This window comes from Poecilia latipinna, unplaced genomic scaffold, assembly GCF_001443285.1.
Source record: "Poecilia latipinna isolate Pla-1442-1.1 unplaced genomic scaffold, P_latipinna-1.0 Scaffold2022, whole genome shotgun sequence".
NCBI lineage: Eukaryota > Metazoa > Chordata > Actinopteri > Cyprinodontiformes > Poeciliidae > Poecilia > Poecilia latipinna.
This window is the reverse complement of record NW_015114638.1, coordinates 160,969-188,558: the sequence shown is the minus strand read 5'-3', so window position 1 is coordinate 188,558 and position 27,590 is coordinate 160,969. Positions and strand designations below refer to the sequence as shown.

Sequence of the window (27,590 nt, the reverse complement as noted above, 5' to 3'; positions counted from 1 at the left end):
CAAAATTAACAGAGTTAAATGTTTCGCATTTTGAATTGTCCTAATTGAAATCCTGTTGTGGCCTCTGAATTCAGAATAATTTTGCAGAAACAGATAACTTGTCTGTTTCCATTTATAGTGAGTATAGTTAGAAAAGCTCTGCTGCATTTCAGCGCTTGTTCCCCTTACATTCGTAGAAAAAAAAAAAAAACAGCGATAAATATGGGTTTGTACTGTACTTCTGTCCCGGGTGCATAACCACATGTCTACGGATGGGCACCGTCTACGTGCTGACACCGACCCGAACCCGCCCACTTAGAAATGCCCTCAGGACAGTTTCAAAGTTACGTAGCACAAAATAACTGTCACGTTTCCAGGTACAGAGGTTTTTATCCGCACCACTAGTAAGTGAAATGATGTGCCTTACATTTTCCATATCGTTACGAAGGTCAAATGTGTTTCACTGTTTATAACATTTAAGCTAATTGTGTAACGTTTTACTTTTTCAAGTGCTGCTTTATGATTGGTCAAACGCCAGAGAGGCGGGATAAATGTCCTGGGGGCGCATTCTGATTGGATGCTGGTTCTGTCCGTTGGGCGAGAGGCGGGATCTGCCAGACTCATACCGCGTCGGACTCTGCGGTGCAGAGCTATTCCGCTGTTTTTCCACCTAGGAGTAAACAGGAAGAATTTAATCGTCCATTCAAGTTTTTTTCTTCTTTTTTGCCAGAATTGGCGGCAAAAACAAGCGGTTAACAATTCCTGCTCTTCAAGGTAAGTGTCAGACCTTTTTTCTACAACCGAACATAATGTCCATCGGTGTGTTTATGTGCAGGAATGATTGTTATGTTTACAGTTGGCTATTCAAAATGCACCAAGATTGAGGTCAGTCCGGACCCGCTCTCTCCTACTGTACCCTGATAAAGCCAATGTTTACTTTTGCTGCTTGTCTGGCGCTGCTGTACAAGAATTTTTGCGTTTACTCGGTATTAAATTTAAGTTAAACAGAGAAATCAATTTGAATTGCTAGCTTCACCTTATAGCTAAAAAAAACAAAAAAAAAAACAACCCTCTGCTGTTACATATTGTGAGTTTTGGACATTCTCTATGCTTTTGCAAAGGTTGCTGTGGTTCACCCGTATGTTACAATGTCTGTGGTTTTTTAAAGCCACAATCAAACCTTTGGGCTTATAGCTGTTATATGACTCTGCAGCAGAACAAGCATGTGTTTAATCTCCAAAAAAAAACAATGTAAAGAAGTTACCTAATTCTCTGTTTCTGCCACTAAAAAAAACAAAAAAAAACAAGTTGCCACCTCAACACTGTCAAATCCTTCATGCAGCAGCAGCAAAACAGGAAGTGCAGATTGTTGCAAGATTTAATGAGTTTTGAGCTTTGGTGAAATTGTTGCTGAGCAGAAACGATTTGTCCCCAGAGGACCAGGATCAGAATGGCTTCTTCGCTGCGTCGTTTGAGGCTGTACCACTCCACGGGTGTCGCTATCTCTCATCTCCACACCAGCAGCCGGGCGTCTGCTAAGCAGCACTACAAGATGCTGGTCCTCGGAGGAGGAAGTGGGGGCATTTGCATGAGTGCACGGATGAAGAGAATGCTCGGAGCCGACAATGTGGCTGTCGTGGAGCCATCCGAGGCAAGGATATGAGAGTAATCGCATGCACTGGGGTGCACCGATAAAACCAGCCGATTTCCTTAATTTTGAGGTATCATTGGTCAGCCCATACTTGCATGTGAACCCGATCTGACCTACCTTGGCAATTTGGATTTGCATGATTTGTTGTTTTTCTCCTTTCTACCAAAAACTTAAAGTCTTCAATCAAGTTATTTGGTCTGAAATAGGCCTGTCAGGATAGCAAATTTTGCTGGACGATAAATTGTCCCACAAGTTATTGCAATATACGATATTATTGTTGTTTTGAGACCATTTTCAAGTAATATAATGATAATAGCATGATATTGCAAGATTGCATTCTCAGGGATTAATAAACTTTGAATTCTAGTGAATATGAAACACTGGAACTGGAAGAGATTTTAAATATCCAAAACAAATAAATAAAACAACAGAAACAACAAACAAAATGAATTATAGAGTTTCTATCAACAAAATTGTCCTTCAAAAAGAGGGCAAGTTGAGCACAATGCACCAGACTGGAGATTTTTGTCATCCAGTTTTTGGTAGAAAAAGAGAAAAACAATAAGTTATGCAAATGGAAATTATTGAGTGTGTTTGATTAATTAAGCACAATTGATTTATTGCTTATTTTGACAGGCCTTGTCTCAATTAGCCCAACATTTCAGACAAAAAATCAGTACTTAAAATCGGAATCCGCAAGTCAGGATTTTTTTCAGACATTGGTAATCAGTGATCGGCCAACAAACTGCAATCTGGGCACCCCAATAATAACTGTACTGCAAAAACACAAACTCTTAGCAATTATTTTTACTTTAATTTATAAAGCAAATGTCTTAGTTTTGTGCTTTTTTCAGGTGTACTAATTAAAAGTAACTTTTCAGCAAGATATAGGAGCTTATTTTAAGTCAATAATTCCTTAATATTGATGAAAAGGTTCTAGTTCAGTTGGCAGATTATTTCACTTAATGCATTGGAAAAATGTGTTTTATAAGTGAAAACCTGCCAGTAGAACGTGTACTTTCATTAATATGAAAACAAACACTGATTTCTAGTTGAAAAGTTACTCATGAGTAAGTTTTGTCTTATTTCCAGAGTACTAAGATATTTGCACTAGAAACTAGACCTAAATTCTTGGTAACATTTTGTGTTTTTGCAGCATGGAAAGTTTGCAAATCATCTTTCAGACTTGTTATCTAACTTTTTTTTTGCTTCTCTCAGGTGCATTACTATCAGCCGATATGGACGCTCGTTGGGGCTGGAGCTAAAACAACCGCCTCATCGGCTCGTCCCACTGCCAGTGTTATGCCGTCGGGTGTGAAGTGGGTGAAATCCAAGGTTCAGGAAATACACCCAGACAAAAACACTGTCCTTGTAGACGATGGGACTGAGGTGATTTAATTCTTCTAGACTGACCTGAAAGATTAGTGGTATAAAACATGAGTTTGAAGTGATTCTTTTCTCTTCTACAGATCTCCTATGAATATTTGATAGTGGCTCTTGGCTTACAGCTCCATTATGAAAAGGTAGTAATGCTTTCTGCACCTATTTGTTTCTCCTTTTACATTTTGCGTAAATGTAATTACATAAAGTGCTGGTCATTTCATCGCTTCACCAGTTTCAGCCTGTGGTGTTGTGGTGTTTTCATGCCTGACTTTTCCTGATATGAACAGGCAGCAGGAAGTTGTATTTCGTTTTATGGTTTGATCAGAGGTCATAATCTTATGCACTTCATAAAATGTAACCAGCCCAAACCAGGTTTATAACCACATTCGGTGGCAATGGAAAATTACATGTAGTTCAGTCAATTAAGTGAGAGATTTGAGCAGTCTTATAAAAGTATTTATTTATTTATCAAAATATCTAACTCCTTAAAGAAAAATCAGGAAATCATAAAAAAAGTTTATTTATTACACCAATTCATCTGACATTTATTTATTGTATCTTAATTAATTGACTTACACTAATAAAGAATTGTCAGAAAATTAAATAATTTTTATTTAAAAAACAGGACATTTAAGACAGAAATGTTTCATTACAGTCTTGACAATCTCTGGCCTCCTGCATGGATTTTAACCAGTCAATAGAAAAGCTGGCTGTTCAGAGTGGTGTATTCCAGTATATTAATGGAAAGTTGAGTGGAAGGAAAAAGTGTGATATCTGCTTCCTTAACAAATGCAGTAAAATGATCCCCAAACATGTACTGAGTGATTATACTACACAGTATGTATATGTTTTTTTTTACTAGGCTGATATTTCTTTATTGAAAACTCATTTTTATTGGTTTTATGTAAATATTCTAATATTCAAAAATACTGAATTTGGGGTTTTCTTTAACCAGAAGTCATAATGATAAACATTACCAGAAATATCGGTGTGTGTAATTAATCTATGTAAAATAGGAGATTCACTTTTGAACAAAATTAACTTTTTAATGAGTGTTTTGAAGTGGGGATTCGTGTGGGTCTGAAATGGTTTGTTTATAGGTACAAAATGGAGGTATTAAATGCAAGAGTACAATATGATGGTACAAATTGCAAAGAGGTCATTTATATTCTTTTAAATGTAGATTAAAGGCTTACCAGAGGCGTTTGAGCATCCAAAGATTGGGTCAAACTACTCTATCGAAACTGTGGAGAAAACCTGGAAGGCTCTGCAGAACTTCAAAGAGGGCAACGCTGTGTTCACCTTCCCAAACACGCCTGTGAAATGCGCCGGAGCGCCACAGAAGATCATGTACTTATCGGATGCTTACCTGAGAAAGGTGCTTAGTCTTTTGGATCAAAAGATAACGTATTTAAGAGTTTAAATGTGGTGTTCTGAATTTCACAAGGACATTTTATATATTTATGTATTTAAGACAGGAAAAAGGGCAAAGGCCAATGTGATATACAACACATCACTTCCTGTGCTCTTTGGGATCAAGAAATACGCCGACACGTTGTGGGACATTGTTAAAAGCCGCGACCTACAAGTAAACCTCAGACAAAACCTGATCGAAGTGCGGCCAGACAAACGGGAAGCTGTGTTTGAAAACCTTGACAAACCAGGAGAGACCAAAGTGTGTGAGGTAACTGCCTTTATATTTTCCATTGTCCATTGTTTCCATATTCTCCTTTAAAGGTGACCTGTTGTGCAAAATTCACCTTTTTGCATATTTTCATACTTTCATTTCAGTCTCTGCTGCTTCTAAAAATAGTCTAAGCACTAAAAAAAATACATCCAGTTATTTTGACATTAAGTTAATGTTTTGTGGTGTCTGTAAAATCAGCCATTTCAAAAACATTCGGAATGTAACAAATCACCAGCCCGTTACCTAGCAACCCGAGCTGAGCCCAGCCCGTCACCTAGCAACCGAAACTCAGGGACAGAAGCACTAAACAGCTCATTCTGAAAGGGAAGCAAAAGAAGCAAAACTCTCATTTTGTTAAAAAATGTATTGATTTTGTTTTGTATAACCCATAGACCTATCCTAACCTGTTGAGGGAAACATAATAGGTCACCTTTAAATAAAGTTCTTTTAAACTTATCTTGATAATTTGATGTTAAACTCCTCTGTTTTCTGAATTAGTACGAAATGCTTCACGTTACTCCGCCAATGGGACCCAGCCTGGTGGTTAAAGGCAGTCCGCTCGCTGATGAGAACGGCTGGCTGGATTTAAACAAAGAAACGCTCCAACACAACAAATATCCAAATGTTTTTGGGATTGGAGACTGCACCAACCTCCCTACTGCCAAAACCGGAGCCGCCGTCGGTAAGTGATTATTAGTTTAAACTCTCCAGGAAACTGCTGTAATCCAATTAATAACTGTATTGTTTGTGAGCAATTTGTTTATTTTGTACTTAAGATGCTTTATCTTTAAAATCTGTATTGTTGACACAACATCATAAAGACATAAACCAAGCCTACGAAAGTTTAAAAATACAGGGACTTTTTTGCATTCAGCCATCCTTATCTCTGGAAATAATTATCTTACATTTTATACTATATTATTAGGTTAGGTCAGATTTTCTGTCACAGTTGTAATCTAGTTGATATAAAGATTTTAATATCAAGGCAGTGTGACGCAGTAAAGTGAATCTCTTTATCTCTCTTTACACATTAATTGTAAACATGATGTGGTTTTTCCAGAAGGGATTCTTTTTATTGCAAACTGACATCTCCTTTTGAACAGAAAATTCATTAAAAACTGACATTTTTATTGTCAAACCTCTTGTGAAACATCTTAATGAATTTTTAGGACAGAATAATTAACGCTTGTATGAAAAAATGCAATAAGCATTTAAGGATTCAATCCTTTATGTAAGCATGGAGCCCTTTAATTGGATTTGAGTAATTTATCCTATCTCTCTTACGGACTCCATCAGGTATAATAAACTTCTTATACGGGAAGCCAAGCTTAACATTGAGTTTGTTTGTTTGTTTTGACTAAATACAGAATGGCTTTTGGCTTGAAAAATCTTAAAGGGTTTCTAAAAACAGCTCGGGCGCTTAAGAAACATCCAGCTATTTTTTTTTCTAGCAATAAGTTAGATGTGACCGTTTCAAAAATGGTCACATTTGATGGCCAATGTGTCGTTACCTAGCAACCCTAGCAGAGTTCTACCTGTCACCTAGCAACCCCAGCGGAACTCCAGTAGGCTCGGTCAGCTAGTTTTACCGCTATATGCACTGTACAATGGCTGCTGTTGACTTACCATCCAGAAACCACTTGCTGCATTCTTGTTGGTTGTGTTGGATGCTCTACTTCTTCTTTTCAAAGATGTATCTGTTTTCAGCCATTTTCACTTTCAGTTAATTTATCTGCCAATGCAACAAGTAGCTAAAAAGTTAGTCGTATTTCAAGTTTGCTGATATATTTGCGCTAGAAACTAGACCAAAAATACTTGGTAAGATTTTGTGTTTTTGCAGTGTAAGAATGATTAAAAAATAAAATGTTAAAATTATGTTTTGTATAACCCATAGACAGAGAAGCATAATAGGTCACCTTTAAGACTGACAATACTGACCAGTCTTTAAGTAGGCATTAAAAATGGCATCCAGGGTTTGGATGGATTTATCAGGTCTCATATAGATCCAACAAATATCTGTCTGTTTTTCAGATGCCAGATCTATGGCACAGACAAAGAAAAGCTCTGTATTGTGCAAGAGTTGTTACACATGAGGAAATGAAACAAAAATGCTGCAGTCACATGACCAACATGCAGTGTGGACTTTGGTTATCTGCTGTGATCCTTGAATTTTAGGACAGAGAGAAATGGCTTAATGTCTTTATCTCCTCTGCCAGATATTTTTCTTTGAGCTTAGCAGTCTTCACTCTGACGTCACAAATGCATTCACGTCTTACTGGCAGTAAATTCTCCTTTTAATGATGTTTTTACATGTTTTCTGGACCAGACATTTTCGTTACAGTACATCCAGGCTGCTTGAATTAAGTATGGAATGTCTCAAGGACGCTTGTGCAAGTGTGAAAACGGCATGTCCTGAACCCAATCTAGTTTAGATTTTAGCTGAGTCATTGTTACACTGAAAGGAGAATCCTGTTGCATCACAATGGAAAGAGTTACCTAAAGGCAGAAGCAGAAAATCTGGGAGGAGTTTTTGTTTTATTTTGTTCCCTCGACGGCTGGGAGGTCCAACATTTACGGAAAGCAGTGAATGACAAAAGTATTCCTGCCTGCTAAATTTTTCCTCATTTTGTAACGTTACAACCTTAAACTTTATTGGGTTTTTATAGTGAATAACAGTGCAGAATTTGTGGAAATAAAAATTTTAAAAGTGTGGCAGGTATATTTAAACCGACCCACGTTCAGTCTTTTGGAGTAATGTGCTGTTACCAGCGGATGTCTTCACCTGCACAACTATTGTAAATAAACTTTTACCCAATCTTTTAAGCTCAGCCAGAATGGATGGAGATTTTGCTACAGTTCATGTGGGCAGGACTTTGACTGGGCCATCCTAACAAATGAATATGCTTTGATCTTATAATATCATACTGCATGAACACATTTTCAAAAACAAATGAACTTTTAAATTCTTTTGAATATTTAACTCTGAACCTGGAAGATCTTTTAAATATCCAAAATAAACAACAGAAGGTCTCTGTAAACAAAATTATCCTTCAAAAAAGAGCTAGTTGAGACCAAAACACCAAACTGAAGACTTCTGCCACAGAAACGATAAATCATGCAAAATGAAAATTATTGAGTTTGTTTTAATGTATCATGCGATTAATTGATTTATTGCGACAGGTCCAACTAATAGTTGTCCTGTTTAAATATTTTTCCACCTGAGCTGTGGAGCTCTGCAGCTCCTCTCGAGTTACAACAGGTCTCTTGGGTTTCTCTTTGAGAAATTAAACACAAGGTCGGCACTAGAGAGTTTCCACATCTAATATTTGGTTCTATTTGGGCCCAAAATGGCAACATTTGTTTCATTTTCAGCTGGTGCGGTTTGCTTTCTCACTGTTCTGTACCAAATGATCCAAACTGTTTGGAAAAACCTGTTCACCTCCTCACCTGTGGTGGCGGTGCAACAAGAACTACGGGAGGAATCGGGACAAAAACCTCAGAAGAAAACACGAGCCCAACCTTTTCTCTTCACAAAATGTAAACAAAACTGGAGTAGTGTCAGATTTTAGCGGCTGTGGTAACAAACCACAACTGATTTCTCCCACCAGCGCTAGTCTCTCGTGTTTGTTTTGGCTGTATTTACCCAGAATCCCCTGCGTTGTAGTCCACCTCCTGCTTTCGGAGTGGATTCTGGTCTGCTGTATGCATTCGAACTGTGCCAGATTTCACTTCACCAGACCAAAGTTCGATTCCTCATTTGTACCTTAGATTTACAAAACCAACCAAATAATGATGGTAATTTATGTAATTGTCTGATTTGGGACTCAAATAGCTACAATCTGCGACAAGGACAACAGTAATTAGGTTATAATTCATGTTTTATTTTTGATAATTAAGATAATAGAGATTAGCGAGTCATAATATTGTCGCCATGTGACTGCAAAGCTAATCAAACTTTCCGCTCCAGGAACTAAAGTAGCAAAGTGCAATGTGACGAGGGACAGGTAAAAACAGGGATGTGCATTAATGAAAGTCATCTTCAAACTACATTTAATCACAAGTCGAGCTTTAAGGAGCGTTCAGTGTTTAACTGCGTCTATTTCTGCCAAGTCTTCCTGCTGCTAGGAAATGACATGCAGGGTTTAGGTTTTCCAGAAATTATCAGGGAGTTTATGACAGTTCAGATCATAGATCTTTGTCCTTTATCTTTATAGGGTGAATTAAATGCTCTTGCAAAAAACGGAAGATTCTCGCATTTCTTAAAACAGACATAAAAATAACATCAATTAAAATCAGCTTCTCAAACTGAGTCAAAAGCAAAATAAGTAAAAAGTGGGATTGAGTTTGTCTCTGTTTCCCGGACCTACTAGCTTGCTTATTCAGTCAGATGTGTTTGTATGGTTTCATGTTACATATTTCAGTTATGTAGGTCACTGAACTATAGGAAACACTCAACAACAAGAAAAATTACATAACAGTTTAGGTTTTCTTTTTAAATAATTTCTTTTATCAACTTCATACGCAGCATAATTATGCATCCACTTCAAAATAAAATATGTTTCCTTATATTTTAGCCTGTAATTTAACCTCAGCTTTAACATGAACGTTGTGGCATGTGTGTTAGCGTTAGCATTAGCGTTTCCTGCCGTGTGCCTCATTTAGAGCAGCGACTGGGTCAAACATTTTAACAACTGCTGGCACTTGGTGATAAATTTAGTTGGAGCTGCAGAGGTTGGAGAGCGAGCTAGCTGGCGGTTTTCCAAGCTTGTATTTTTAGATTTTGTATATTTATTTCATTATTTCACAATGATTCTGCATCATGTTTACACATCCAGTCAGATAAAAGTGACATTGAATCAGTTCATCATGTAATCAGTTCAAATGTGAAACTCTTGTTTTTTTTTATCCTCTGAAGCTTACTTACCCTGAGCCCATAATCTCCTCTGGACTGGTGGCGTATATTTATATCCTGGAGTAGAGATTGGTGGTGCTCAGGTGGAAAAAAAAATTAGGATTTTCCATTCAGTTTCAGGTATTTATTAAGAAATAGTCTTATTTTTCATTAAAAGGAAGTGAATAGATTCCACTTAAGCAACAAAAATTTATATTTTCTACTCAATGATCATACTCTCAGTAAGACTCTCTTAGAAAAACAGTGTCTTTAGTCAGAGGCTTATTCAAAATCGCAGCAATAAAGACTGCTACAGATCTGTCCTACCTACCCATCACTATCTACAATAACTCTTAAAAAATTTAATTGAGTTACAGCAACATTTAATTTCCTTATGAGATCTATGAAGTATTTTTGAATTTGAAATGAAAAGCATCTCTAACTCATGCCACCTCCACTACCGTGCTTTACATTGTTAATCAGATTCTTTTCCTGAAATGCTTTTAAGCCTAACATATATTATCTACTCTGGTGTGTAAATAAGTTTAGATGCATCTAACTGAGGAATATTTCTTCATTTCTGGTCGTTGTCTGTTTTCTCTTCAGTAAGACTTTTAAGGCGGAGGTATACATTTTCATATCAGGAGCAGAAAGAGTCTGGTTTGGGTCCTGAGCTGACAATGTAGGGCTTCTGGAGACTTCTTTTAGCATCTTGCAGACTGTTCTCAAGATAAAGTCAGTTGGACTTTATCTTGAGAACAGAGGGGAGAAGGAGTTTAAATGTTGAAGTTTTTATCAGGTTTTAACCTTCAAAATGTTGAGTGTTGTTGTTTTTAATTGCACTGACTATGAGTGGGAGTTTTCCTGTTTTAAGCTCATCAGAATGTTTATTACATCTTACTTGGTATTGGTTTTCATTTTAATTTCATTTACTTCCATTTAATTTTTTCAGCTTTGTTAAAATTTGCATTATTGGCAAGTATCAAAATGTAATGTATAAAACTAAGGCTGCAACTAAAATTATCTTTTTTGAGTCTGTGTAGTCCAATCAAAGATATTCCATTACTACTTTAGTTTATTATTTTAATAATCGATGTCTCAGCTCTACATAAAACATACCAGCTGGTGTAAGGTTATTTTTGCATATTGGTGAATTAATCCATTGATATCAACCAGGCAGAAATGTTGCTGCTTCTACAGAAATCTAATAAAACTGAAAAATGGAGCGCAACAACTATACATTTGGTATAATTTTGTAATTTGTTAACTTCCTTTTGTACGGTGAGCCTTGGGTTAAATGTTTGCCTCCCCAGGATTTAAACTCATTTATCTGAAGAGGCAACACTGCCCCCTGCAGGAGCATCTCCAGAATGGCACCCAAAACAGTAAAATTAAACCACAGTATTTCACCGCAGCTACAGCTACTATTGTGAAAATCTGTTGGCACAGTAAAATCTGCAAAATCTGCCAGTTATCACACAAGTAAATCATCATAATAATCTGCAATAATATTTCTATGATGCACAAATATTTGGCTAATATATTTCAAGTTTTCTGAGCTCACACTGTAATATTCAGCCTGTTATATGTGATCACTGCAGTAGACGCTCAGACCTGACAGATTATTGTACTGAAACACACAGAGGAGCGACAGAAAATTACCATTTATCATCACAGCATTTACCAATAGTATCAGATGCAACCCTTGAAAATATGATGTTGCGAAATATCCACTCACATCTTCCACATTTAGTCTATTGTAATTCAGTTCATAAATACTTAATTTACATAAAAGAAAAAATAAATGGTGTCGTAAATTATACTATACAACCATCTTCAAAAAGTCTCTTTGGGCAGGAACGATCTCCAGTAGCAGTCAGTCTTGCAACGCATCTGAAGAGGCATCTGACTGAAGACTGTTGCTGTATTAGAGTTTAGAGTTTAATATAATGGCATCCTGAATTTCCATGCAGGAGAGATTATATTTCACAGTAAACATGTTAGGCCTGTCACAATAAATCAGTTAATGGCATGATCAATTAAAACGAGCTTAATAATTATCATTTGCATGATTCATTGTTTTTCTTTTTTCTCTTTTTCTACCAAAATGGATGACAAAAGTCTTTGGTTTGCTTTGTTCTCTACTAATGCTTTATTTGAAGGATTATTTTATTTAGAGACACTTTATAATTCATTTTATTTGTTTTTTTTTTCTGGTTTGTTTTGTTTGTTTATTTAGTTTGGCTATTTAAAATGTCTTCCAGTTCCAGATGTGATTTTGCTGCTCTCATTTAAACCTTTATTTGGCTGCATGGTTGGAAAGTGGAGCAGAGTTTGAGTCCGTAATATGATCTTTGCTCATTATGTCTGGTGGAAAATGTGGTTTGAGCTTCCTCGTTCTCTCTGAATCAATTGATGTTGGGCTGAAGTACATCAGGAAAATGTTATGGTTGGTGAATACCAGGATATATAATCCTCTCAGTTTGATGAAAACATCATTAGGTTGTCAGGTGATTAAACTTTAAGTAGTGGCAACATTTTAACAGAAACCTGCTTCAAAAAAGTGTCACTGTCTCTTTAAGGTGTAATCGTCTACATTCATCCATCGGCGCGAGGATTAGCAGGATGTGTTTGTTTTGGTCAGAGCATGCTGGGACAGGCTGCAGCTCCTGAATGTGAAGGATGTTTCAGGACGGCGAAAGTCTCTGGATTTTTAACTCATTCCTGTAAAACAAGTTAAATCTTTCTTTGTTTTTCTTTTTTTTAGCTGCACAGTCTGCGATCCTGAACAGAACCATCGGCAAATTACTGAAAAATCAGAAGCCAGATAAGAAGGTAAGCAATGCTAATCGGCTCTTATGAGTTTTAGTTTTTGCTTTAAAGGGATCTACAATTAGTTTGAGGAATATTTGTTTTATTTTGCCTTTTTTTATTGCAGCCAACAGCAACATAATGTGGCATTGTCTAAATTTACATCAACATTATATTTTACTCTGTAGAAAACGGATCCACTGGCGGAAAAAATGGCGACTTCAGTGGGTGAAAGATATAAAACATAACGAAAGATATAACATTTTTGAAGTAATTGAGTTTTTACATATCACAAACAGCATTTTTTAGTAATTTTAGTTAAAATTACAACATGTTTAAGCAAATATGTTCACCTAATTATGTGTAACTTTAAAGAAATCTGCTGGATTTGTACTGAAAATATCTGCTTTTTGTTCATCCGAGGTTGGATTCACTCCTTTATCAGCTCTAAGAACTGAATTTCATCTGCAAAATAACCATTTAGGCCTGTCAAAATAAGCAATAAATCAGTTAATCACATGATAAATTAAAATAAAAAGTCTTCAATCTAGTGCATTGGTCTGAAGTAGAGATTTTTTTTTATGGACATTTTTTATTAGAGACTTTGTAATTAATTTTATTTGATGTTTCTGTTTTTTTATATAGATATTTAAAGTATCTTCTATTTCCAGTGATAAATTGTCATTAAAATTAAAAATGTGTTGATCTTTGAGAATGTGTTCTTGCATTATTACACCATTACCGTTATACTCTCAAAAGAACAATGTTATCATTTATCTCAATAACATCTGGGACAATTTATCGTATCAACATTTGCAATCGTGACAGACCCAAGTGTATTAAAATTTTGAATTTGCCCATTTTGTTTGGGTTCAAACAGAAGTTGTCTTGTTCTTTGCAGTACGATGGCTACACTTCCTGTCCGCTGGTGACGAGCTACAACACAGTGGTCCTGGCAGAGTTCGACTACAACGGGCAGCCGCTGGAAACGTTCCCAATCAACCAGGCCAAGGAGCGGAGATTAATGTACTACATGAAAGCCGATGTGATGCCTCACCTGTACTGGCACGGGCTTCTCCGGTATGCATACGATCAATAATCACTGATAGAAGGATTATCAGTCAGGCTGCACCCAGTGTACTGCACATGTCACCTGCAGAAAAACAGCAGGAAGATATTATTATAATGATTTAGTCTATTTATAATTAGGCTAATGAAATCAGTTTTGATTTCTGATGGCTTAGTTTATTCTGATGCAGCTGCTTGTTCATTTTTCATGTCGTCACCTTAATAAAATGGAATGATTAGGTCATTATTTTAGGAAGGCGATGACGTGATGCATCGTTTTCACAAGAGATTTTCAAATGTGAAATTCTGGAAAAATTTTACTAGAACGGTGCAAAAATCCTTGCAGTCAAAATGACTGCCAGTTGTGACCAAAACAGGGAGGAATGATCGTGTTCCATTTGAATGCTAAATATGAAGTCAATTTTTTATAGAAAATTAATAGTTTTAGGAAAATCCTATTGCAGCTTTCTTGCTCGCTATGGACCGTTTGTCTTATTTAGACACTGAACAAAATTGCTTTAACATTCCTAGTAAGTAATGTCTGACCACTGAAGCTTGGGTCATTTCTTTATCCACTCACCTGCATATAACGGCTCATTAAGACGTATCCTATTCACTAATGTCAATTTGGTAGCAAGATTCCTTTTTCACGCTGTTGTAAATAGTTGTAGTTCCCCAACAACAAGCTAGCTAATGTTAAAACAGGAAGACAAGGGCAGGTAACCACGGCAACCGGTGACAGTTTATAGGCAGGTTGTTTCTTTCTGCAGTCAGGTTGCCATGGCTACAAACAAATAATCCCTCTATTAAATGCTTAATTGTAACACCCTCTTTTTTTATTGTCTTGGCTGCTACCAAATCTTTTCATTTCTGTTTTCAGGGGGCTGTGGGGCGGACCCGGACCATACAGGAAGCTCCTCCATCTTGGAATGAAGTAAAACAAAGAAACTACTGAATGAATACAGTTCATTATTTCATAACCCCTGACAGGACGGATACATGCTTATCTGTGACATCATAGCAAACTAATTCATCTCAACTGGCTTAAAAAAGTGGGCAGTTTTGTGGTTGCAACAAAAATAAATAACTTTAATGAGAGCCACTTCTTTAGCTTCATTTGATGAGGTAAAGGAAAAGTGAAACTGCTTTGCTGAGACGTTGGTTCAAAGCTGACAAGCACAAGGATGAGCATGATTCTGTTTCTGGAACAATCACATTATATGATTAATCATAGAAACGCCTTTAACTCCACAGCTTTAATGTCGATGGTAGTATTTAAAAGCTTTGTATGAATGTTTTGATCCAAGTTGCTAGTGAAAAGTGTTGTCCTGGTAGCTGATATTAGTTGTTTTAACTTGATCAAATTGCGTTTATTTTGTCTCACTTTAGCAAAAAACCGAGGCGTGCAATTCATCAATTGGAGTTCACCTTAAAAATGCTGCACTATAAACATGAGAACTACCATAAGTGCTTTCTCACACATTTTATGTGTCAGTTTTGGACGTTTTGTCTTACATTTTAGATTTTTATTCTAAATACCATTGTAACCACTCAAACAGAAATGATTTAAATTAACAAAAATGTATTGCTCCTAAATCAATAAAACGACAATAAGGTTTCAAATCCATGGAACTTTTTTTGTGTTTTATTAAAACAAAAATAAATCTTTTGTATGGTGTTAAACATGTTTACTCTGCAGTATGTTTATCAAAATATAACATAAAGCTGTAACTTTTACTGTGTAAAATGTGTTGCTATCTGGGAGTGAAAATGTTTGTTTTTTTCTTTGTGACAGATGTAACATGAAAAAAGGATCCAAGATTTCTCATTTTCAGAGATTTTTTTTAATGTGTTAAACACTTTTTTTAACTTAAAAAAAATTTAATAGAAAAATATTTATTTGGGTTTATGTGTTCACTTTTAGAACAATGGTGTGATTTGACTCTAGAATTAGTTTTTTTAAAGGGTATTTTATTATGTATATTCCAGGCATATAGTGCCATTTTATAGCATAACATGCAAACGTATACATTTCTTGTTGAAAATGCATGTGTAAGAAAAAGGAAAAACAAAAATGTGGATTTCTGCTTTTATTTTTAATTATGTTAGTTTTGGTCCTCCATACCATATTAATACACCGTAGTACTTTTGACAACAAAGAGCTGGAAAGTGTGGATATCTAAATGTGACTATTATATGATAACGTGGCTTGCCATACCCGCCTCGTCGGCTCCTCTCTCCGCCTGTGTCGCATTCCCCTGCGCTCCGCCAGCGTTCTGTTTGTGATGAGGCGGGAAATGGCGTCCAAAGACACGGCTGTTCTGTGACTTAGCCACTGAGAGACGGACGTAGCTGGCGGCAACAACCACGGCTCGACATCTAACGGTGGCCGCCACGATTGCGGCCGAGACTGACAACGCTGTGGGGGGTTTTAACGAGCTTCCGAAAACAGCGGTAGGAAACAGATGCCGTGTAAACAACAAATATTTGCCACTGTGAAAGTCCAACTGCTGCTAGCTAGCGGCTAACGTTAGTCAGCGAAGGGGGCGTAGTCTAATGTCTGAACATAGTTATGGAGCGAACAAAACGAGTTGTTGGTTTGGGTTGTGATGCACATTCAATGATAGATCAAGGATTCATATTTAAAATAATTTATAAAACTGATTATTGTTGTAGATAGTGCGGGATGTAACATTACGGCACTGCTTGTTCTGCCTTTGGCGTTTTGTTAGCCTCGAAGCTAACCATAGCTTGTTAGTCACTGAACCCACTGACAGCATTTGTTTTATCTGCATTAAAAGCGATAGTTGACGCCGATAAATGTCAGTTGTGTTCACATCCACGTAACATTTTGTGACCGGTTATTAAAAACCTGCGTCAGCCTCCTGCTGGGTGTTACAGACTCCGGTTCGGGTGCTACACGGCAGCACTTGGCTAACGCTGTTTGTGTCCGATGTTACATAACGACAGACAGCGGTGCTGTTTGCTGTCAGATACTATTCAGCAACAAAGCGCGAAACTAAACCTAAAAACAACAAATTAACTGGACTTGAACAAAGCAGCTAGAGACCGTTTTCATGTTAATCACGTACCGATCAGTCAACCTTAACTTGTCTTTAATTAGCTACAGATTTAGCATTTGATTGGCTGAGTCAAAATGTTGCCAATGACTTTTTATATTTTGGGTTTTCTTAATCGTAAATTGATGCAGATTTATGTAAAGACATGACCAGTTGTTTTAAATTTCTCGATCTAATTTAAAATGTTATTACTTTTCACAACTTTATTCAATTAATTTCAGTTTATGCTGGAGATATGGGTACAGGTGTTTTCAGCTTCAACCTAAAAGTAGATTTGTGTTGGTTCTGAGTTGATTTAGAAAAGGGAACTGAAAATTTACAAATAAAATCACCTGATGACACATTTTTCTTTAGAAAATCCTAAATATAAATACTACGTGCAGCTTTCGCCTGCATTTCTTTCCCCTAATGTAACAATACTGGCCACATTGAACAGTTTATGTACATTCATTGTATTTAATGGGACATCCAATGTACAATTATTTGCAAAGGAATTCATACCACTACATTTTTATTTTCCTTCATCATGTTTTGTCTCATTAAAAGGATACGTTAAGGTGTTTTTTAAATTTTATTTTATTTATCAATTGTTTGGTAGGAAGCAAATGGGAAACAGTTGTATCCTTACCATTTTGCACATGAAAATGGAAAATGTTAAATTAGCTCAAGTTCAGTCAAGTTGCGTAATCAGAACATTTGATTCAAACCTGTGGCCACTGATTTTTACCTGGTTTAGGGCTGCACTTTGACTAGACGTTTATCAAAACCGTGTATCCTTTTCCTTCCACTTCACTGTTATGGGTTGGATTTGCATAAAATACCAAATTCATTTAAGGCTGCAGCTATAAAGTCATAAAATGTGTCAGGTATGGGACTACGTTGCCAAGTAGTGGTTTACCAACTTGTTGCATTGGGTATTAAGTGGTGAAACTATATTTTTCATTAATTGTATACATAAAATGCTGGTTAAAAAGTTAAGTAATGACCATTTTTCTGCATGCAGTGACTTTTCACTATATCTAAAATAAAGCAAAAACAATTTGGATGCTGAACTCCTAGACGAATGTAACTGAAAACAGTATTTTTCTGTGGTCGTTTCTGCTCTTGTCAGGTTTTTCCATGTGACGTCGGAGCATGATGAGGCTGAGAGTGCGTAAAGCTCCTCAGCACCCCAGCAAAGGCCACAGAACGCTCCCATACCAGGCCAAACGAAAACACAGCGAAGTGGAGCCGTCGTCCCCAGTGAGCGGCCGAGGCAAAATGCAGAAAAATGAATCTGGGCTCCTCTCCACCATAAAGAAATTTATCCGTGGGAACGCTGTCAAGGTAAGAGCAGATTTACTGCTCTAGTTTTGTTTTTATCAGTAAAAGATCCTCCGTCTCTCTGGGGAAAATATTGTTATTCCTGTCACGATAATTTTACTGAACAATAAATTGTTCCAGAAGTTATTGCAATAAACGATAATATTGTTGTTTTGAGACCATTTTCAAGTGGTTCAGTGATAAAGAAACTTTAAATTCTAATGAACATTTAATGCTGGAACTGGATCTAGAATAAACAAAACGACACAAAAAGAATCATGAAGTCTATTTTCCCTTCAAATAAAGCGCTAGTTGAGATAAAAGCACCAATCTGAAGACTTTTTTTCATTCAGTTTTTGTAGAATGAGAGAAAAGAGAAAAATGATAAATCATGGAAATGTAAATTGAGCTAGATTCAATTTATTATGCGAATAATTTATTTATTGCTTATTATGACAGGCCTAAAACTCATTCTCGTTGGTCAAATAAAGTAAAGCGATTATGTATTAATAGTGTTTTTCTTATTTCAAAGATGTAACTGGAAACAAATTGATTCTGATTGGAGGAAACAGAACATGTGAAAAAAAGTATTTATTTTTTGTTTTAAATGCAGAAGGGTTTCCAGTTGTTAATCTGACATTATTTTTAATAAATACGTGTTTCTAATAATAGGAACAACCTGCTTTTCAGTGATGACTCATAGGGAAGTAATTTCCTGTTTATAGAAAAATTAAATCCTGGCAACAAAAAGCAAATTTTGCTGCTGAAAAGACATGAGTTCTGTTTTATGATATTTAAACTCATGTTTTTTAGAAAAAAAATCCTTGTTATAAATACTTTTGTGTTAAATAGTAACACAACATTATTTTTTGTATAAAATCACATCAACATGGAGGAACTGTGAATCTCAAGTTCATAACTAATTTTAAATACATTGACTGCAGTTATAAAGTGGGAAAGGAGGTTTAGCTAATAAGTTTCACATCAATCAGATAATTATAAGAAGTTTCCAAGATCTTTAGTCTTGAATTGTTAATAGTTCTGTCGATTTTCTGGTTCCCCTCATTTTATTTTTTCTAACAAAAACAGTTACAGACACCAACGGGCTAAATTTGGTGATTTTTGTTTATTTGTTTGTGTTTTTAGGTGGAGCAGGAAATCCCAGCCAAGAGGAGTCGCATTGATTGTAATTCAGACAATGACCTCATTACTTCGACACCCCAAGGTCTGTCCAACAAATCCGCATCAAGAGTTTGCAGAAAAACTCAAAGTAAAGGTACAGCAGGGACTTCTTGGGTTTCACATTTTATATCTTTCTGTTATAAGGTTTAACATGTTTAAGTTTTCTTTTTAAAAAGGGACTTTAGTTTATGTTACTAAAGTTTTGGATTTATTGCTGCTTTCCACTGGGAAAAAATGAAGTTTCTGAATCTAACTCTGCAGACCTGAGTTAGCAAAGTTAGACCTCTGATTTACAGTTTATAGTTTATTTTGAATTGTTTGCACAAATAAAAAAATGTTTGTGGAGCTTTTAACTTTTAGATGGAAAAGGAGCACATTTGATATTTTACTGTGTTTAAACCTTCAACATGCTTTGCTACAAATGATCAAGACCTAAAACACAACATTATGTTGTGTTTTAGGCAATAAAATGTTTTCCTTAGTTTAAAAAAATTGTTTATTTGCATCTTTTAATGTATTTCTAATATATCAAAAGGGCTTAAATGAAAAATTGACAATGTGGCAATTTTCTTATCCAATTAATCATTAGAATCATTGATTAATCATTAAAATCACCAATTAATTGTTAGAATAATTTGTCAGAATTATTTATCGGTCATTATACTCATAGATTGTTAGGATCATAGATTAATCGTTACACCCATTAGTTGTTAGAATAATCGGTCATTAGAATCATTGATTAATTGTCAGAACAATCGACTAATCATCGGAATAATCAGTTGATCAAGTCATCAGTTCATCGTTATACTCATTGATAATTAGAATCATTGTTTGATCGATAGAATCATCGATTAATCATTATACCCATTTATCGTTAAAATAATCGGTCGTTGGAACAATCGATTAATTGTTGGAACAATCGATTAATTGTTAGAATAATCGATTAATTAACCGTTTCTGTCTTACTATCAGACACAATGACCTGCAACAGTAAACCCATCAAACCAAACGGTAAACTGGAGGCGCCCATCGACTCACCCAGCAGCCCGCCGCGTACAACCCTACTGGGAACCATCTTCTCTCCAGTTTTCAACTTCTTCTCACCAGCAACTAAAACTGGTAGGTAGTGAGCCACTTGGTCCTGAGAATGCCAGGCTGTTTCTCACATTTCTCCGTTTGTGTCGCCTTCAGCCACTCCGGGCTCGGACTCGCCGGGCCAGGCAGTGGAGGCGGAGGAAATCATCAAACAGCTGGACATTGAGCCGGCGGAGGAAATGCCCAGCAGCACCGTAACGTCCAGGGAAGAAATCACTCCGTGTCACACGGTCCAAATGCTGCCGCAGAGGCTTCAGATCAACTCGGACACGACCATCGAAGAAGGAGAAATCGTCACCGAAACTGACATACCCCCGCTAACAGGTAACCGAGCTCAGAGCTGATCGAGACCAAACAAATCCAGAGAAAAACCTGAGAAATGGCTCAGCGGTTGGTACCGGCTTAAACAGGAAATGGATTTATTGTCATGAAACAGGGCTGGTATGGCTGCTTGACATCCTTCAAAATGGATTTCAATTCAAAAAGAAGTCCTTAATATTAAAGTTGTAGTTTGGTAATAAAGTATGACCTAATATTTGATTTAAAGCCTTAGTTTAGGAAATTATTTATAGGTGAAGCCAGATATTTTGATACAACTGTTATTTTCTGTCTAAAGTTAAAGCAGATTAAACTTTTCCTGTTTTAGGTTTGGTAAGGTTTTTACATAAAATTATGGACAACCCTCTTTAGTGTCTTCAGTCAGAGGCTTCTTCAAATTCGCTGTAATACAGACTGCTACAGGAAATCTTTCCTGTCAACAGCCATTATCATCTACAAGAGCTTGAACTAATGAACTTTTTTGATCATTCTGGGGATCAAAAAAGTATTTATTTCCATTTGCTAAATAACTCAAAACTTACCAGGAACTTTTTTTTTTTTTTTATAGATTTTTTTCGTAAATTGTGTTTAAACTTAATTTGAGCTTGAAGATCAATTATATTATAATTTGTTTAGATTGTTTCAGTTTATTTAATAATTATTATTCCTAATGGCTCAATGACTTATTAATGTAATTAAAATAAATGTTGGCTTATATTTTATACGTCAAAAAACATTATTGAAATAGTTTTTTCTTTTTTAAATAAATTAGTTTTGCTCTCCGACCAGTCAGTTGTGACATTTCAAAACATAACATTTAGCAGTTTCATATCACAAAACAGTATTAATTAAATATCATATAATAATGAATTAAAAGTATCTTTTTGAATTCATTTGTATTATTTTTATCTCCAAAGTGTGGTGCTGGAAAAGTTTCAATTTTGCTGTTTTTATGACGTATAAATTTTTTTAAATTGCTAAAACTCCATCTTTTCTGGTTTTGTAAAGAAAACATGATGGAGTCGTATATCCTCTTACTGCGTAGTTTTTCTTCTTTTGTTTTCATGTTTCTCAGCTCCTGGCTGCATGCCAGATGGCAGCTACCCCCACTCTTTACCTTCAGCACCTGCAGAAACCTCGTATGAGGAGGACTGGGAAGTCTTCGACCCGTAAGCCGATCACTTTTTTTATGTTACTTATAAAAATATATTTTTAAAAAAGTAGTAAAGACATTTAAAAACACTAATTTGCATTTGCTCCACTGAATCCCATTTAGACATGAATCCAAGATTCATGTCTAAATGGGATATGAATCTTTGCTGCATTCATATCCCATTTAGACATATATTAATCAACGCTAGACCAAATCAAGACTCACAGCTATATAACTGGAAAAAGGGACGATTTTACGCCGCATGCTTATTTAAATACGCTGCTTTTCCAACGCTGCTTTTCAAGTTTCCCTGATACGATTTTTGTTGTAATGGAAATGTCTAAACACTAGATGGCAGCAAAAAGCCGTGCGTTTATCTCCCAGCTGATGTTTTGGGTTTTAAAGGCCAGTAAAAACGAGTCTTTATGATTTTTGTTTGGTAATTAGAGTTTTCTAATAGGATAATTCTAATTGTAAGGATGACTGTGAATCTTTGAAAAGAGATTCTGTTTACAGGACAGAACTGTCTTATGGCGTTCCACCACTTTAACCAAAACTCACCAGACACAGACGCACACCTGCAGTTTTAAAGTTTCATAAGTTTTAATTTGGAAGAAACTAATTTAAAATTTTAAAAAATTTTTGATTTTGTTATTTCTTTACTAATATGAATTATTGTCATTTTGATCCCTAAAATACCAAAATTTCCACTTTATATTTAATCCGTCTGATGTCATTTTTAAATATTAAATGATTGATAATCTGATCAGTAACTCAGTAGTTGATTAGACTTTTTACCAAATACGTTTTACTCTTACTTGAGTAATTTCCTGGATGGATATTTTTTACTTGAGTAAAGTTTGTGGGTTCTGACTTTCACCCAGGTCTGTTTGTTTTGTTTTTCATCCTTTAGGTACTTCTTCATCAAGCATGTGCCTCCGCTGACAGAAGAGCAGTTAACACGTAAACCAGCGTTACCTTTAAAAACACGCAGCACACCTGAGTTCTCTCTCGTCTTGGATCTGGTAGGTAGTAAAAGGTTTATTAAGTAGTTAACGAACTTTAGAAATAAATGTTTATTTTGTCGTTTTGCTGCCAGGATGAAACTTTAGTCCACTGCAGTTTGAATGAACTAGAAGATGCAGCTCTGACATTCCCTGTGCTCTTTCAAGACGTTATATACCAGGTAGCTTTGAAAGTTAATCAAATCTCTTATTTTTATTGCTGATTTAATTCACCGTTTGTTCGCTCTTTTCTTCTGAAGGTCTACGTCCGATTGAGGCCATTTTTCCGAGAGTTTCTTGAGCGCATGTCTCAGTTGTACGAGGTGAGATTAATCGCCGCTGCTGAATAATCACACAGGTTTCGTTTGTAGAAATATGTGATGAAATGTTTGTGTCGCTGTTCAAATTTCAGATTATTCTCTTCACTGCTTCAAAAAAGGTCTATGCAGATAAGTTGCTCAACATCCTGGATCCGAAAAAACAGTTAGTAAGGTAAGAATTTCACTTTAAATTTCATCACGGTGCTTAGAAAACTTAAACATTTGGATTTCAATTAGGTGTTTTCTCTTTTGTCTTACATTTTTATTTTAGTTCTCAGATAGTGACATTGACATTTCTCATAATATAGACTCAGATTTGTAGGTACAACTTAAGTAAATCAAAGAAAAATAAATGTTTCACACCAACATGAACATTTCACCTAGTCTTTTGTTTTTCTTTCTCTATCCAGGTTTTGTTTCTGAGATCAAAAATGAAGCAAATAAAAAGCTTAAGCCGGAAAGTTGAACTATAATATATGTGACTACAGATCAGCAATGCAATAGATTGAGTTAATAAAGTACAAACTAAGTCAGGTGGCATTTCCCTGAATGTTTTATTAATTTCACACAAATACTCTTAATTATTTCCAGCATATATTGGTTGATATATTTTGTCCATTTATTCCAGTGTTTGAAAAATGTTTAAGTTGAGTGAACGATACTTTTTCCATTTTTGTAAATATCTAATAACTAGGTGTTTTCAAGGTTTGGAAAGTGTTTGATGTCCAAACTCCACAGTTTTTCTAATAAAGTTAAATCTATCGTTTAATTAAAAGCCTAAATTTGGAAAAATACATTTATAAAACCACCAGATATTAAAGACAATAAAAACACACCTACATTTTTTTTCTCATCTTCTGAAGTTTAATCGGACTCAACTTTTCTTGTTTTTGGATAGAATCATTAAAATGTTATTTTCTAAATGCCAGAAAACTTGGAGAGAATTTTTGGACTAATATTAGAGTTTGTACACGTTTCCTACAATAAGTTTTCAAGCTTTTCCACATAAAAATAATATGAGTAAACTACAAATGTTTTATTTTTAGTAAAACAGAAAACATAACATTTTGCTACTTTTTAGTTTACATTGTCTTGCTGTTGAATGCAGAATAATAGTTTAAAATAGTAATGAAATAGTTTATTTGTATTTTATCTAAAACTTACCTTGAAAAGCTTGAATTTCTCTGTGGGAAACATGTAAAAACTCTAATATTATTCATCATATTTGTATTTGAAACATTTTTATTTTTACTTACTGATTGTTTGAACATTTTATTTCTCCAACTGAGTTACTGGATGTGTCGTTTAATTTCCATTTTCTGTCTTTTTCCCCAGACATCGACTGTTTCGAGAGCACTGTGTTTGTGTTCAAGGAAATTACATTAAAGACCTGAACATCCTGGGACGGGATCTGGCAAAGACGGTAATAATCGACAACTCACCCCAAGCCTTTGCTTATCAGGTAAAAATATGTTTTTACCATAAGTTTTTTTTATTTCTTTCCTGTCTTTGCTTGATTTAAACATGGAATCTGTTTTTTGCAGCTTTCTAATGGAATCCCAATCGAGAGCTGGTTCGTGGATAGAAATGACAACGAACTTCTGAAGCTCGTTCCTTTCCTTGAGAAACTGGTGGAGCTGGTATGTGTTTTAGATTACAACATATGAAGAGTTAGACATAAACCATCTGGTTAGAAATGTTGATCTTTAAGCATCGGGGTCCAATATTCTGGTTCTGAAAAAGGGGAATTTACTAAGAACTACATGAACTCAGTTTGTTCTGATCGCTCTATCAAAGCCTTTTTCTCATTAAAACAATGTTTTGTTTTTTTTCTCATAATTTAAGATGTTTTTATGGAAAAATATTTTATTCTGCTAATAAGAGATGTAAAAGATGGGTCTACTTTAACCTCCCTTGTTCATTGTATGAGAATAAATACTATCAGTCCTCGTATTACCGGAATAAAGGAGTAATTTTATGCAAAAATAAAAAAATACAATGACTGTTGAGCATCTTGTGAAGTTATATGTTGGTATAAGATAATACAATCAGGACAAACTCATAAAAGTAACATTTTTTCTTGTAATTCAAGATGTTTTTTTCTGGAAAAATTATCTTTATTCTGCTAATAATAGAACTATATTCTTGTAATTAGACAAAATCTGGACCAGATCGTTTGTAATTTATTTTTTCAGAATAGAAAAATGTTTTTATCAGACGTGGGTCTACTTTAACCCCCCAAAGATCTTTCTCCAAAATTACTTATTTCAGGCTTCAGTAACTCATGTTTTGTACCTTTTTGTCTGGATTTTAAATAGTTTCATTTTAAAACTTGCCTTAAGTCTCTTATAGAAGCTGTAAGACTTATTTTTTAAATTGTTTGCCTCTGCATGACAGAACGAGGACGTCAGGCCGCACATCCGAGAACGATTTCGTTTGCACGACCTCCTCCCTCCAGACTGAGGAACCTTCATCGACGCGTAACTTCAGCATCGTTTGTGGGAAAGGCTCAACAGAAGGATATAATCAGTGGTTTTCTCTTTACATTACCGTTGCTTTTTAAAAACAAACAAACAAAAAAAGTTTAAAAAAAAAAGAAAAACTCTGTTTGATTCAAAGAGTCCAGGATGTTCATATAAAGTTGAACAAACGACCTTCTGGAGGGCGGTTTGCCTCCAACTAAACCATTTTGGATTGACAAAAGTGAATGTTGCGTGATGTTGGTTCATATGGACCCTAAACGGCCGGTCAAACCTGTACATTATTCATTATCGTTACCTGTAAATATATGTACATAACTGTTTTATTTTGTTCTTTGAGGTTTTTAAGTCATTTTATTTTCACTCTGGATTTTTAGTATGTATTTTTTTTTTCTTTTTTTGATCGGTTGCTTTTATAAAAACCCACAAAATGTCATGTTTTCTTTGAAATTGTTAAGCAGCAGATGCTTCTTTTCTCCTGTTGTATGCCTGCAGTATTCCTGTAATGCTTTACTCCATTACATGCAGTCGTCTGTAAGAAGGTGCAGTTTTAAAAAAAATATATATCTTTGGCAGAAAAATATTTTAAAGTTAAGACGTATAAGCTAGAATAAGGTCTCAAATGAATACAAAGCCATAATGGCCAAACAATAATTTTAAAGATTTGTATTTGAGAATCCATTTTTGATTTCGACACTTTGATCGTCCTCTTCGATGAGGGGTGAGGTTCAGGCATCTTGCACTTTGACATCCAGCCCTTTGTAAGTTCATATATTAAAAATCTTGTCACTTTTGTACACAGGTGTGCGTCACCTAAATTTGTTATTTGGGGTAAAGAAAAGAGAAAATTGTAGCACCAGCAAATTGCCAACATATTTGCTTTCAAATCTTGTTTTCCAAAATGTCTTGTATGTTGGATCTCTGATGTAAGAGTTACGAGTTTTATTGACTATTGAATGATCACTCCTGGTGTATTCAGTGTTACTTAATGGTTTTCTTGAAAATAAATACATTTTTATACGACTCAAAGCCTAACTGATTATTTATGTAATGTAACTAAACATATTTAACAGTAGAAATTATTTTACTGCCATTGTATGTCCCAGTGTTCAGTGTCACAAATATTTTTGAAAAATATTCCCATTTGAAATAGGGTTCTTCATGATGTGATTTTTATCACTGCATTTAATCATCTTTTTACTGATATTTATTGATGTTCTCATGAAAAATAGTGGAGAAATTAGTAAAAGTAACGTTTTCTCACTGTCAGTAGCTGTGTTTCCATTTAACATATAATTGCAACATTTGATATTTTGAAAATAAATTTCTTTAAATGCACCAATTTCAAAAATAAAATTAGTTTTTCGGCTAAAAGGTTTTGGCGCTAGGATGAGGTGGTTTTTATGGCCGTATCTTAATTGGTTCATTTGGTAGAACGGCGATGGAAACTCTCTACGTCACTAGTCACATGATCAACAACTGGCGCAAACCACGAAGAAGACGACCACAGGAAGTAGTTGGACGATGGTGACGCAGCATGTTTTTAAAGACTTACACGTGAACTAACAAATTCACTCGCGCGACTTATTTAATTGAAACACCGCATTTGTGATTTTTTATATTAAAAATATTGAAAACGTTTTTTTTGTATATTTGTAATGGAAATCCTATTCAGTTTTTTTCATTCATTGAAATTTATTAACACATTTTAATTTATTTGAAATTTGTCAAATTAATGTATCAATTAATCTGACTAAATAAAAATAAAAATATTTTTTTATGATAAATGATAAGATAAATGCCCTCCACTAATAACTACTACATGTATCTCTTTCTAACTGGAGTTAAATCAAACCAAATGTCTAGATTTAGGTCAGTTAAATTAAAATTATTGATTAAATATAAATGAGATAAATTTGTCAGATTTATTTATTTATTATTAATGTCTTGAAAATCAAAAGTTTAAATAATTTCTTCAGTGTTTGGTAACATTGCCTTGAAATGGTACTTTTGTCAAATGTTTTAAATTTCCTTACAAATGTAACAATAATCATTACGGCACTTTGATTACACCACAGACACCATGTTCTTTTCCCTATGTATAAACTTTAATCTGGCTTCTTTAACGTTTCTTTTTGGAGAATACGTTTCTTTTTTCTTGCTGAGTGGCCTTTTAGACTGTCGGT

General features: G+C 35.1%; 2 protein-coding genes across 5 annotated transcripts; both read left to right on the top strand.

The window, feature by feature from the left end:
* The first annotated feature begins 285 nt into the window (after window positions 1–285).
* On the top strand, window positions 286–15,100 carry sqor (sulfide quinone oxidoreductase). Of its 3 annotated transcripts, XM_015016460.1 has the most exons (11): window positions 286–356; window positions 520–753; window positions 1,417–1,630; window positions 2,849–3,019; window positions 3,100–3,153; window positions 4,197–4,391; window positions 4,488–4,697; window positions 5,199–5,382; window positions 12,359–12,426; window positions 13,304–13,482; window positions 14,351–15,100. In XM_015016460.1, the coding sequence occupies exons 1-11, from the start codon at window positions 301–303 to the stop codon at window positions 14,406–14,408; spliced, it is 1,623 nt and encodes a 540-aa protein (XP_014871946.1). In that variant the 5' UTR covers window positions 286–300; the 3' UTR covers window positions 14,409–15,100. The 3 variants fall into 3 exon arrangements, with proteins under 3 accessions (XP_014871946.1, XP_014871944.1, XP_014871945.1); XM_015016459.1 differs by lacking the exon at window positions 286–356 and having other exon boundaries at window positions 564–753; window positions 1,415–1,630; XM_015016458.1 differs by lacking the exons at window positions 286–356; window positions 12,359–12,426 and having other exon boundaries at window positions 560–753.
* A 588-nt stretch (window positions 15,101–15,688) lies between these two features.
* On the top strand, window positions 15,689–26,427 carry ctdspl2a (CTD (carboxy-terminal domain, RNA polymerase II, polypeptide A) small phosphatase like 2a). 2 transcript variants are annotated; one of them, XM_015016462.1, is made up of 13 exons: window positions 15,689–15,924; window positions 17,662–17,876; window positions 18,999–19,077; window positions 20,007–20,153; window positions 20,226–20,453; window positions 21,523–21,616; window positions 22,514–22,625; window positions 22,700–22,786; window positions 22,865–22,927; window positions 23,017–23,096; window positions 24,260–24,386; window positions 24,469–24,564; window positions 25,322–26,427. In XM_015016462.1, the coding sequence occupies exons 2-13, from the start codon at window positions 17,685–17,687 to the stop codon at window positions 25,385–25,387; spliced, it is 1,371 nt and encodes a 456-aa protein (XP_014871948.1). In that variant the 5' UTR covers window positions 15,689–15,924; window positions 17,662–17,684; the 3' UTR covers window positions 25,388–26,427. The 2 variants fall into 2 exon arrangements, with proteins under 2 accessions (XP_014871948.1, XP_014871947.1); XM_015016461.1 differs by having other exon boundaries at window positions 18,999–19,128.
* Window positions 26,428–27,590: the final 1,163 nt, after the last annotated feature.

Bases quoted from the DNA above. Each gene is read 5' to 3' on its own strand.
- sqor (XM_015016460.1), top strand. From the start codon at position 301: ATGCCCTCAGGACAGTTTCAAAGTTACGTAGCACAAAATAACTGTCAC. The intron at 1,631-2,848 runs GCAAGGATATGA...TGCTTCTCTCAG, and splicing joins CTGTCGTGGAGCCATCCGAG to GTGCATTACTATCAGCCGAT. The intron at 12,427-13,303 runs GTAAGCAATGCT...TGTTCTTTGCAG, and splicing joins ATCAGAAGCCAGATAAGAAG to TACGATGGCTACACTTCCTG.
- ctdspl2a (XM_015016461.1), top strand. From the start codon at position 17,685: ATGATGAGGCTGAGAGTGCGTAAAGCTCCTCAGCACCCCAGCAAAGGC. The intron at 22,928-23,016 runs GTGAGATTAATC...TTCAAATTTCAG, and splicing joins GCATGTCTCAGTTGTACGAG to ATTATTCTCTTCACTGCTTC. The intron at 23,097-24,259 runs GTAAGAATTTCA...CTTTTTCCCCAG, and splicing joins CCGAAAAAACAGTTAGTAAG to ACATCGACTGTTTCGAGAGC.